This window comes from Gossypium hirsutum, chromosome A12 (genome assembly GCF_007990345.1).
Source record: "Gossypium hirsutum isolate 1008001.06 chromosome A12, Gossypium_hirsutum_v2.1, whole genome shotgun sequence".
Classification (NCBI taxonomy): domain Eukaryota; kingdom Viridiplantae; phylum Streptophyta; class Magnoliopsida; order Malvales; family Malvaceae; genus Gossypium; species Gossypium hirsutum.
In genome coordinates, this window is record NC_053435.1 from 19,885,013 (window position 1) to 19,897,645 (window position 12,633).

General features: G+C 38.4%; 1 protein-coding gene across 1 annotated transcript; it reads right to left on the reverse strand.

Moving 5' to 3' along the window:
• Nucleotides 1–2,212: 2,212 nt before the first annotated feature.
• Nucleotides 2,213–9,689, reverse strand: LOC107921617 (uncharacterized). The gene is made up of 5 exons (XM_041084130.1): nt 9,584–9,689; nt 3,664–3,876; nt 3,175–3,612; nt 2,881–3,027; nt 2,213–2,415 (listed from the first exon to the last, which is right to left on the reverse strand). Exons 1-5 carry the CDS (start codon nt 9,687–9,689, stop codon nt 2,213–2,215), a joined length of 1,107 nt encoding a protein of 368 aa, XP_040940064.1.
• Nucleotides 9,690–12,633: the final 2,944 nt, after the last annotated feature.

Sequence of the window (12,633 nt, forward strand, 5' to 3'; positions counted from 1 at the left end):
TGATTTTTACCTATCAGTTGCTTCTTTTAACCTATCTCGAATTAACTTTACCTTTTCTTCAGTATCAGAAACTAACTCTAGCCCCAAAACTTACCGCTCACTAAGTTCCATCCAACAGGTAGGAGTACGACACCTACGACCATATAATGCCTTGTACGGCGCTATCTGAATACTAGACTGATAACTATTTTTGTAAGTGAACTCTGCCAACGGCAAGTAGTCTTCCCAACTGCCTCGAAAATCAATTACACAGCATTTTAACATGTCCTCCAGTATCTAAATCACCCTCTCTGAATGACCATCTGTCTAAGGATGAAACGCAGTACTGAAGTCCAACCTTGTACCCAAAGCCTCATGTAACTTCTTCCAGAAATGAGATGTAAATCTAGGATCTCTGTCAGATATGTTAGAAACTGGTACTCCATGCAGTCTTACAATCTCAGCCATATACAACTTGGACAATTTCTGCAACGAATAATCAGTACGGACCGATATAAAATGGGAAGATTTCGTCAGTTTGTCTACGATAACCCATGCCGAATCCTTCTTAGTAGGCGTCAAGGGTAGCCCACTCACAAAATACATGGTTACCCTTTCCCACTTCCAGAGTGGAATCTTAACTGGCTGCGATAACCCAGAAGGCAGTTGATGCTCAGCTTTAACTTGCTAGCAAGTCAGACACTTACTCACATAATCGGTAACTTCACGTTTCATTCCAGGCCACCAATACAGCTCACAAAGATCTTGGTATAACTTGTTTCCGCTAGGATGCATAGCATATGGACTACTATGCATCTCTTGCAATATAGACTGCCTCAAATCAGAATCCTTCGGTATACAAACTCTTTTACGGAAACACAATACTCCCTCACTATTCAGCCCAAAATCCGCAGTCTCACCATTCTCAACTTGTCGAAAGTGAGAAACCAGTGACTCATCTAACAACTGTTTATTCTTAATTTGTTCAGTCCACATCGGTTTCACTTAGCTCAACCAATAAACTACCATCATCAAACAGGCTGAGACGAGAAAACATCGCTCTCAAATCAGATACAACCCTCTGGCTTAGTGCGTTAGCTACCACGTTATCCTTGCCAGGATGGTACTCAATCGAGCACTTATAATCCTTAAGCAGCTCTATCCATCTTCACTGCCTAAGATTCAACTCCTTCTGAGTAAGAAAATACTTAAGGCTCTTATGATCTGTATAAATAATACACTTCTCATCGTATAAGTCGTGCCTCCAAATCTTTAACACGAATACCACCGCAGCCAACTCCAAGTCGTGAGTAGGGTAATTTGCCTCATGAGGCTTAAGCTGACGTGATGCGTAAGCAACCACTTTACCCTCTTGCATCAGCACACAACCCAATCCAATGTGCGATGCATCACTATAGACAGTAAACTCTTTCCCAGACTCTAGCTGTATTAAGACAGGGGCCTCAATCAGAACCTTTTTTAGTTTTTCAAAACTCTCTTGTTGCTTATCAGTCCAACTAAATGGTACTCCTTTTCACAGTAACTTAGTCAGAGGTGCAACAATCATAGAAAACCCCTCAACAAAGCATCGATAATACCCAGCCAGACCCAGAAAACTTCGAATCTCCAATACAGTCTCCGGTGGTTTCCAATTTAATACGGCTTTGATCTTTCGAGGATCAACCCTAATACCCTCAAAAGATACCACGTGACCCAAAAACGTCACTTTTCGCAGCCAGAACTCACACTTGCTGAACTTTGTATATAGCTGCTTCTCCCTCAAAATTTGCAAAACCGTTCGAAGATGCACATCATGATCCTCCTCGGTTCTCGAATACACCAGAATATCATCTATAAAGACAACTATGAACCAGTCTAAATAGGGTTGGGACACCCGATTCACGAGGTCCATAAAGGCTGCTGGTGCATTCGTAAGCCCAAACGACATTACTAGGAACTCGTAGTGTCCATACCGAGTCCTAAATGTTGTCTTGTACACATCAGCCTCCTTAACCCTTAACTGATGGTACCCAGAGCGGAGGTCGATCTTGGAGAAAATTGAAGCTCCTTTAAGTTGATCAAAAAGATCATCAATCCTTAAAAGGGGGTACTTGTTCTTAATCGTCAGCTTGTTTAACTGCCGGTAGTCGATGCACATGCACACAGTCCTATCCATTTTCTTTACGAACAACACCGGTGCTCCCCACAGAGACACACTTGGTCAAATAAACCCTCAATCTAGAAGCTTTTGAATTTGAGCATTTAATTCCACAAGCTCATTCGGTGTCATCCTATACAGGGCGATGGACACCGGAGGTGTTCCAAGCAGCAGCTCAATTTCGAATTTGACCTCACGGTTCAGAGGCAACGGAGGAAGCTCATCAGGAAATACATCCAGAAATTCCTTGACAGTTCTAATATCTCCCACCGAAGGACCTTCAGAATAAAAAATGCTCACATATGCTAAAAACGCCTCGCAACCCTTGCGAACCAACTTTTCGACCCCCAATGCTAATACTACATTAGAAAGATAATTCCTTCGCTCCCCTATCACAGCTACCTATTCATCCTCAGTAGTCTTCAACACCATTCGTTTAATAGCGCAATCCAAACTCGCACGGTGTTTCACTAGCCAGTCCATACCCAAGATAAGGTCGAATTCTCCAAATGGTAATCCCATCAAAACTGCTGGAAGGATTATACCTTGAACTTCTAGGGGCATGTGTCTAAACAATTTGTCTACCCTAATTGACTGCTCCAGTAGACTTATCACAGTCATTTCACTAGCCGTATTCTCAAACTAGATACCAAACATCTCAGACACAATGCATGCAACATACGAATGCATAGACCCAATATCAATTAAAGCAACGTATGGTATGTTATGAATAAAAAACGTACCAGCTATAACATCAGGGGAGTCACCATCCTCTCGGCGACGAGCAGCATAGACCAGAGCTGGTTGTCTCACCTCAGTATTACCAGCACCTCCGTCCGGTGCTCCACGACCATGTCCATTACTATTTCCACCCCTGGCCTGACCACCGCCTCTCAGTGGCAGCTAACCACCTCTCACTGGATGAACAAATCTCTGTTCTGTAGCTTACATCTGAACAGGCCTATGAGGATAATTCTTGACTTGGTGATCCATGGACCCACATCTGAAGTATGCCCAGGTTCATCTCCAACACTCACCCTGGTGAGACCTCCCACAATCCACACAATTTTGCGGTCTAGCCATAGTAATAGGGACTACTCGGGCTGGCCCCTCAAATCTAGCCTTCTTTATAGGCCTTCTAGAAGAACCTAAGGGCCCTGAATCCCTCTTAAATCTGCCCCTATCTTTCTCACGGTTCTGGCGCTTTGAGCGCTTCACATCTTCAGCAATTTTTTCTTTCTCAACCAAGGCAGCAAAGTCCCACTCCCTCTGTGGAGCTATCAACACACGTAACTCATCCCGGAGTCCATCCTCAAATTGCACATAGTGTTCATACTCAGTTGCGACAATCCTACGGGCATATCGACTTAGCCGCAAAAACTTTGCCTCGTACTCTGCCACAGTCTTGTTCCCTTGGGTCAGATTCAAAAATTCCTTCTTTCGGGCGTCCACATAACTCTCCCCAATGTATTTCCCTTAAAAGGCCACCTTAAAGAAGTCCCATGTCAAACGGTCAGCCTGCGTACCATCTCTCATGGTGAGCCACCATTGGTAGGCTTCATCTCGCAGTAAAGACACTGCTCCTTTTAATTTTTGCTTCACAGTGTAATCAAGGTCATCCATTATCCGCTCAGTAGCCTCTAACCAGTACTCTGCCACATTTGGGGCTACACTAGAAACACCCCTGAAAATTTCTGCTCCATTAGCCTGAAGTCGCTCAGAACTTGACCCCCGGCCCACTGATCCAGTACTCACTCCAGCAACCCTCTCTATGTAACACCCCTAACCCGTATCCGTCGCTGGACTAGGGTTACGAGGCATTACTGAACAAAAACATAATTCCAAACATTCACATATTCATACAATTCATATTCATATATAATAAGCACATGGCTAATTAAATACTAATCATACATTATTAATCATATTACATTTATGAATCATACCTCAAAATTTAATCAAATTTATACCATTAAAATAATCACATTTTTATTAGCAAATATATACATATGCATATACTTTCGTTATAAACCAAACCATTATGGCGAGCATCATTCGAATAAACAACATGTACATATGTATATATATACACATAATTAACATTTTGTTAAAATTTATATAATTCCCAAAGTGTATTATTACACAAATCACTATTCATTTGGTAAATTATCTTTATCTCACTTATAATTTATATCAAACAAAACAATCTCAATAGATAATCTTTACTTAACTTTATTAACCATATCTATATAATTAAACAACTAATCACTTTAAGTATACATATACTTTCCATGCAAACCGAACCAATTTGTATTCATTAATACAAAACATACCATATATCATGCATATCAAAATATACTTTAAACTAACTTAACATTTAACATATGAACTCATGTTATAATTAACTGTACATGTACCATAATCGAATTATCTATCCTTATTTATACATACCATGACCGAATTATCAATCACAACCAAGTCCAATAATCATATTTAAGCTATTTCCAATACATATATCACCAATCACATATACCTACCATCCATTTCACATAACTTTAAAATCAAAACGGAATAAACCATTGCTAAACATAACCACATCCAAACATTTAAGATAAGCCATATTCGTATGGCTAAGTTTATACACATCCAAAGTTGAACAAAATATTTATTAGCCTATACATGCCATAAGTTTGAAAATAGACTTTAAAAAGTACCGAAAGTGGGCGATAGTGTGAATGACTTCAATAACGATCCCCGAGCTTGTAACTTACCACCAAAATCTATAAAGCAAAGTAACAAAAACACACACAGAGTAAGCTAACTTAGCTTAGTAAGGCTTAAGCAAATTTAAACTACTCAATGAATATTCAAAACATTCAAACAAATCGAATTATATCAATAATGTTATACTTTAACACAATAAGTTACCTTGACAGAATGTTCAAAATCAAATATATAACATCACATGGACACTTACATGCATGGCCAAATATACAAGGTTCACTATATCATCACATGTGGCCAAATATAAAAGTTAAATAAAACATCACATATAACCTAAAGTTCAATTTCAATAGAACATCACATATGGCTGAATATGTACATGCAAGGTAACTTCACATATAACCGAATATACAAGTTTAATATAAGCTCACATTTAATCAAATACTCAAGTTCAATATAACCTCACATGTAGCCAAATATACAAGTTCAATATAAGCTTACATGTACTTACCTATGTGATCAAATATAAAAGTCATTTAGACCAACTTACTTGGTCAATTTCCACATCGATGTAAAGTCTTATAGACATAGAGTTGAAATAAATCACCAGCATAAAACCTGCTAGGCATAAGCCTGAATCACACACCGGCACAAGGCCTGCTAGACCCAAAGTCTGATATTTATTCACCGGCAATAAGCCTGCTAGGAACAAAGCCCGATCAATGTCACCAGCATAAGGCTTGCTAGGCTCTAAGCCCGAATATCACAATTATATAATCATTCCACAACATTTCATATATCAAAATCATCCAATATTCCATGTAATACATACTCACTTTCAGAGGTTTTTAAAACAGTCGAATAAAGCTCAACCACATTAATTCATTGATATATCACATTCGGCTATTATACTAATAGATTATAAAATTCGAATCATCACAGTAAAACATTCTATGATCAAAATAAACCATGTTTAATTGTTTAAAGACTTACCTTGGATATCGACGGACGTTACAAATTGGCTATTCGACTATTTTTGTTTTTCCCCGAGCCAAGTCCGATTTCCTTTGTTCTTGATCTTAAAATTGAATCAACAATGGCCGAATACCTTGTTTCTTATTCTTTTCTTTCTTCTTTTATTTTCGGCAATAACAAAGTAATATGAAACCTTATTTTATTTTTTTTATGTTATGATATATTATAAATTATTTCATAAGTTACCATATTAACCTTTATTAAATAATACAAAACCATTATTCATTAAGGTCATGACCATCCAAGACATATTATCATGGAAAATTTGCAACATAAATACCCCATAATTAAAAGCCACTATCAATTCAACCTTTATGTTTTAAACTATCAAATTTTCAACTTACGCGATTAAATCCTTTTATTAAATTAAGCATACAAATAATCAAATTTGTGACAGCCCAAAATTGACCCTAATCGGGAAGTGGTTTCGGGACCGCTAAACCGAGTCACCGAAATGTTTGAATGTGATATTTATTGTCTAGAATATGTAATTATGAATGTGTGAAAATTTCAAGCTTCGAATTAGTCGATTGCATGTGAATTTAGTCAATAGGACTTATGTGAGAAAATTTTGAAATGTGATAGGTCAAAGCATAAGGACCTATTAGTGCATGAAATAAAAAGGGGGGACTTGCATGTCAAATTCCCCCCCTAATTAGTAGTGGCCGACCATGACAAGCATGGTAGACCAAGTGTGATGGGCAAGACATGTCATAGACATGTCTTGTTGGTGCATCATGGGTGGAAAAAAATAAAATAATGAGCATGGAAATTAAATAATGAAAGGGAATATGATGAAAACAAAAAAAGTGTGTGGTTGTTTCTCCCCTCCCCCATTTTGCCGAAACTAGAAAGAAAAACAAAGAAAAAAAGTGCTCATCCTTTGGTTCATCCTTGGCCAAAAGTTTTAAGGAGGAAGGAAAAAGAAAGGTTGAAGAGGTTCGGCCATGCATGTAGCTAGGCTAAGGTATGTTTGATGATGTTCCATGAGATGCATGCATGTTTTAGTTGTTAGCTTGAGTCTACCTAGCCCATGGTCTAAATCTTGCTATGTGATGGAAATGACACTCGGCCATGGATGCATCATTCTTGGTTGATGTTTGATGTTGTGGTGATGAGGCATGAAGATGAGTTAAGATTCGGCCTAGGTGGATTTTGTGTTAATGCCATTGCATGCTAAATATGAAGCTTGTTAATGATGCATGTGATGGTGGATTGATGATTCTTGACTCTCCTTTTTAGCATTTTTGAGTGAGCACATATGTGCATTGGTTGCTAGATGGGGAAGAATCAGCTAGCAAGTTGTGTGCTAAGGCCGAATATAACTTTTGTATGTTAATGAGCAATGCATGTGTTAAATTGATGGAAAGGGAGAGGATGCTTTACTAGTGTATATATGTGCGTATTAGCCAAGTTTTGAACTTGAAACAAAAGGGTGTTTAGTCAATACAAGTGACCATACTTGTAGAATGTATTAAGTGTTGAAATCGGCCCCAAAATGGACATGCATATTCGGCCAAGGGGGAAAATTTGCTAATGTTGAGTTTGATTCATGATTCCGTACATATGTGACTTTAATGTCTAATGTATAAATATGGGCTAAGTACCTTGTGTTCCTCTTTTCGATGCTCAAATGATTAAATCAATTTATTTGTTTAATTAAGCTCAAGAGCAAAGGGGAAATAAATCCGATAAAGGGAAGGAAAAAGTGGTCGAATAGCTATCGGAATCGTTCGACAACACCCGAGGTAAGTTCTTGAGTAAGAGAGCTTAAATTAAGATTTGATTAGATCATGTTTTAAGCAAATCAAAATCATGCTCTTTGTGTGTGGCTATTGAGCCGAAATCACAAGAATGATAAGTGTCTTGTGTTTGAGTTTTGCTAACGAAAATGAAATACGAATGTGTCATGATTTATTGTTAAATGTGCATGGTTATTTGAATGATGTCCGGGCTAAGTCCCGAAGGCTTTGTGCTAAGTGACCATATCCGGATTAAGATCCGAAGGCATTTGTGCGAGATACTAATTCCGGGCTAAGCCCGAAGGCATTGCTGCGAGTTACTAATTCCGGGCTAAGCCCGAAGGCATTGCTGCGAGTTACTAAATCCGGGTTAAGTCCCGAAGGCATTTGTGCGAGTTACTAAATCCGGGTTAAGTCCCGAAGGCATTTGTGCGAGTTACTATAACCGGGCTATGTCCCGAAGGCATTTGAACGAGGAGCTATATCCGGTTAAATTCCGAAGGTACGTGATTTGGGAATGAATGATCTTGCTGTAAAATTTCAGTTAATGCTCTAGAAACATCCCAACATTGAGGTATGTTTCGTATGTGCTTGAATTTAGTTGAGCCCTTACAAATAAGTATTCGCTCAGTTGATAAACGAGCTACCGGCCTTTGGCTGAGTTGATCTTTTGTGTATGTACATAAGGGTTGGTAATGTGAAGCAAGTATGATATCGAAAATTTGTGCATATGAAATTATCCGTTTAGCTATATGAATGCTATACTTTTGTTGTGCTGGAATTCCTTGCTCAAAACTTACTAAGCATAAATTGCTTACTCCGTTTCATTGCTCCTCTGTTTTATAGATTGGTTCTCCAGCTATCGGACTCGGGATCTTGAAGTCAAAGTCGCCCACACTATCAAAGCTCCTTTTTGGTACAATTTTAGTTGAACTTCGAAATGGCATGTATAGGACTACCCGTTTGTTGTGGATCGTGGACCCTTTGGACTTGTATAATTTTGGATAGCCATGCGAAAATGGCTTATATGTGTTTGAGTATAATGTTATAATCATTTGGTGTGGATATGCTTGACAAGGATTGGCCATGGGAATGGTTAATCACTTTCATAAATTGTGCTATTTATGCAAAAAGGGCTAGTTGAATCATGGAAACCATGAAATAGGTAAAGTCTACCTTAAAGGCAGATGCTGACAGCAGCAGTGATGTAGATTTGGAAAATCACTAAAAATAGTAGGAATGGAATTAAATAGTGAATAAATTATGTAAACGAACCTTGATGAATCTATTTTCATAGGAATGTAACAAAACAATCATACGGACAGTATGTTAAGAGATATTCAGGTTCTCGTGAGACAGGGCCAGAACGGTTTCTGGATTTCCTGTTCTAACTTTGGAAATTCATTACAAATTAACCAGAGACAATTAGGAGTCAATCCATATATTTATAGATTCCTCTCTGAGTCTAGTTTCTATAGAAACAAACGGCATCAGTATTGGAGCCCTGTACAAGGAGATATCCAAGTCGTAATACGAAAAGGTCAGGGTAGTCGATTCCTGTAACATGGGAGACTTTGACTAATAAACTGTACTAATTGGCCTGACCAAAAATTCTAGAAAAAAATATGTAGATGGGCATATGAGTCTAGTTTCAGGGAAAATTTACGGAACTGGATTCCGAGTTTCTGAACTCAAGATATGATTTTTAAAGCAACTATTATGCAGATTGGCAGTGTCTGGAAATTTTTTTAAAAGTCTGTTAACACCTCGTGTTCGACTCCGGTGACGGTCTCGGGTTCGGGGTGTTACAAAATTTTTGTACGAAACTTTCACACATGCAAACTCACATATAATAAACACAAAAAATAGTATTTAAATATTTTTCTTACTCGGATTCGTGGTTCCAAAACCACCGTTCCAATTAGGGTCTAAATCAGACTATTACACTCTAGAACACGAAGCATCGCTTGGGATAAAGCATCATCCCCTACAGCTCGATCATGAGACCCCGTCTCAGTCACTGGTGATTCTGGCGCCTCCCTAGCAGGCATGTGGCCCGACGTTGAAGACCCAGCCCTAGCGCTTCCTCGGCCTCTACCGCGGCCTCATGTACCCCTTCCGCGAGTACCTTTTGTGCTCATATTGTTATAGTGTATTATCTATTTTAAGAGTCTTATGAGTTAGTTCATAATTCCAGTAATTATTAATGGATTTTTTATGATCTTAGTTCATAATTCCAGTAATTATTAATGGATTTTTTATGATCAAGCAGTAGTTAAAGTTTTATTTTCGTACAGCAGAATCTCATTACAGTTTTTAGTCTTCTACAGTCTCAGTTAACTCAGACTCTAGGGTTTCTAGTATAGTACCACTACCTATAGTATAACATTTCAGTCTATAATAGCAATCAGTGTCAGAGAACTTACAAATTTGGTGCCAAAGACTCGGTGTGCCACACCTCCAGTGTCAACATTTTAAAACAATCCAAATTCTTTAAAATCATCTCTTTCAAAAACCAAGGTTTAGAAAAAACTTTTGAAAACTCAATTTTGAGAAAACTTTTCAAAAACCCATTCCACAACTGAGTTTCGCAACTTGGCTTTGATACCACTAAATGCAACACCCCAAACCCGGCTTGGACGTTACGGCCGAATCTGTCATGTCACATCGAAACTGCGTTAAAAAATCAATCTTGTTGATAAAAGTTTATTTCTAAGTTTCAAAACCTTTATTATTATTATTGTCATTTCATCAAGACGTTTGCTTAAAAGTTGTCTTTGTTTTATTCAATTATCTAAAAAAAATGTGGAAGCTTCTAAAGTTAGGATTTGAAACATGTGATTTTGTTGAAAATGTTTATTATTTTGAAAACCCGTTATCCTAATCTAGCAGTTTGAGATAAAAAAAAAACCTAATTAGGAAAATTAAAACTCTTAAATGGCCTTACTACATAAATAAAAACCCAAACTAAAATTTTGAAATAATTAAAATCAAATCCAAATAACAGTATTCATGTGGCCACCTCCGAGTCCCTTGCAGCTCCAAATCGTCTATGGCTGGGGTTACCTGTACAGTTAAAAGGAAGGGTGAGTTTGTGAAAACACAGTGTTTAATCCCCTAACAGACAACAGAAATCAGAATATGCAAAACAGTATGGGCCATAGCCTTATTCAATAACAGAACAGTTTGGGCTTTAGCCCTATATAGTAGCAGAGTTGGCCCAAGCCCAAAACAGATTCAATACAGAGCAAATAAGTATCCTAACAAAATCCAACCAACACACCATGTGAGGATTCAATCAACCCACGCAGCCAACACACCAATAACACAGCGAAGCTGCTAATAACAGAAAACGTGGTGGAGCTACTAGAATCAGAATGCATAGCAAAACCACTAGTACAAAACTTCCTCTAAATCAGTCCCCAACCCCATGCAAAATGTCATGTCATAAATATATTGTGCATACAAAAGATCATACACAGACACAGTCATGCGTATACCAAATACCCATCAGTCAACCTACCTCTAGGGGTATAATGGTCATTTCGACAATTAGTGGTAAAATGGTAATTTTACCCCTTAGGGGTATTTTGGTCATTTAGCTAATTTTGGTGTCTCAGTACATATTACGACCTCTTAGAAAGTCTATCGTCGCCTTGAGTGACTCAGACAACCTACATGGCCAGAATAATATATATGGGCCCAAAACCAGCTATTGGGCCCAAGTAGGCCCACACGCTTGTATGGCCCATCTAGTAGATATTCAGGCAAGGCAACGTGAGCCTCATAGTCCAATCCATTAACTGTCTCTTACCGAGGATTTTACCCATGAGGGGCCCATAAGCCTATTGGGCCTACACAGCCCATTTCAACCCATCGTGGTCCATAACGGCCCAAGTTCACGGAAATGCATGTGGTGGCCTCTTTAGCCTATCACCCATATTTTGTACGTTTGGATCGCCCCACGTGTGTTTGTACGCTCGTGAGGCCTCGAATGCCGACGTTTCGGCATTTCGGCCTTTCGGCTTTTGCCAAATCACAGTTTGACAAGGGTGTGATTACACACCTCTTTTGGATTTGATAGTAATTGAGTGGTGTACTATTACACACCTATTCGCGAAAGCCTACGAATCACCCCTTGAACACCAACCATGATTAGATTATCTAGACTAATCCCTCCAAAATCGCCGGCCAAAACAACCCTTGCACCCTGGCGATTAACTGCACTATAATGGTTTCTTGTTAAAAGAATATATCCCTATAACCCATTTGAGTATTCGGTCAATACCTAAAACAAGGTTTCGAGTTTACCTTAAATGAATGATGAGAGATAGAAAATTTCTAAGGCTTCATGATCACCTTACTCCACTAAGATCCCTACAACCATCGCATAATGTACCACGAAGAACGAATAAGAATTGAAATTAGCATAGATAAGAGGAAAACATAACATTCGGCTTCCCCAAAAGCAAAGTTTCAATAAACAGATGAAATACATATAGAATTGACCGAATAGAAAAAGGAGATCTTACGAGTACTTATCGTTTACCAAAATTTTTATGAAACTGATACCACCACACTCCAGCGTACTGAAACAATCCCACAACATCGAGTGGTAGACAAAAAACTGAAAGAGAAGAAAAAGAAGAAACAGAGGAAATGGTCGGCTCGGAGAAAAATGAAAGAAAGATTGAAATGAATTAGAGAGAAAAACAAAAGAGGACTATATTCGACTATCTTAAAAAGAAAAGAAACAGTTAAAACGGTAAAGAAGAAGTTAAGAATGAGGAATACGGCAAGGTAACAAGAATGTAACCTGAAGACAATGTCGACAAAAGTAAAAGAGTCCAAATGGTCACTTGTGAAAATGACATTAAGTAGAAAAGAAGCCAGAAACGTCAAAAGACAAAACCAGAAATTTCAGAGAGGAAAGTCGATTCCTACACACTCACAAATTGCTGAAAAAACACAAACTGAGTTTCCTAGCCGATTTGC

What these genes read in the sequence shown, in the direction of transcription:
- LOC107921617 (XM_041084130.1), bottom strand. Translation starts at nt 9,689, where the DNA reads ATGCCTGCTAGGGAGGCGCCAGAATCACCAGTGACTGAGACGGGGTCT. An exon ending in TTGTGGGAGGTCTCACCAGG is followed by an intron (nt 3,028 to 3,174) that starts GTGAGTGTTGGA and finishes TGCCACTGAGAG; the next exon opens with GCGGTGGTCAGGCCAGGGGT. An exon ending in CTCCCCTGATGTTATAGCTG is followed by an intron (nt 2,416 to 2,880) that starts GTACGTTTTTTA and finishes TTTATTCTGAAG; the next exon opens with GTCCTTCGGTGGGAGATATT.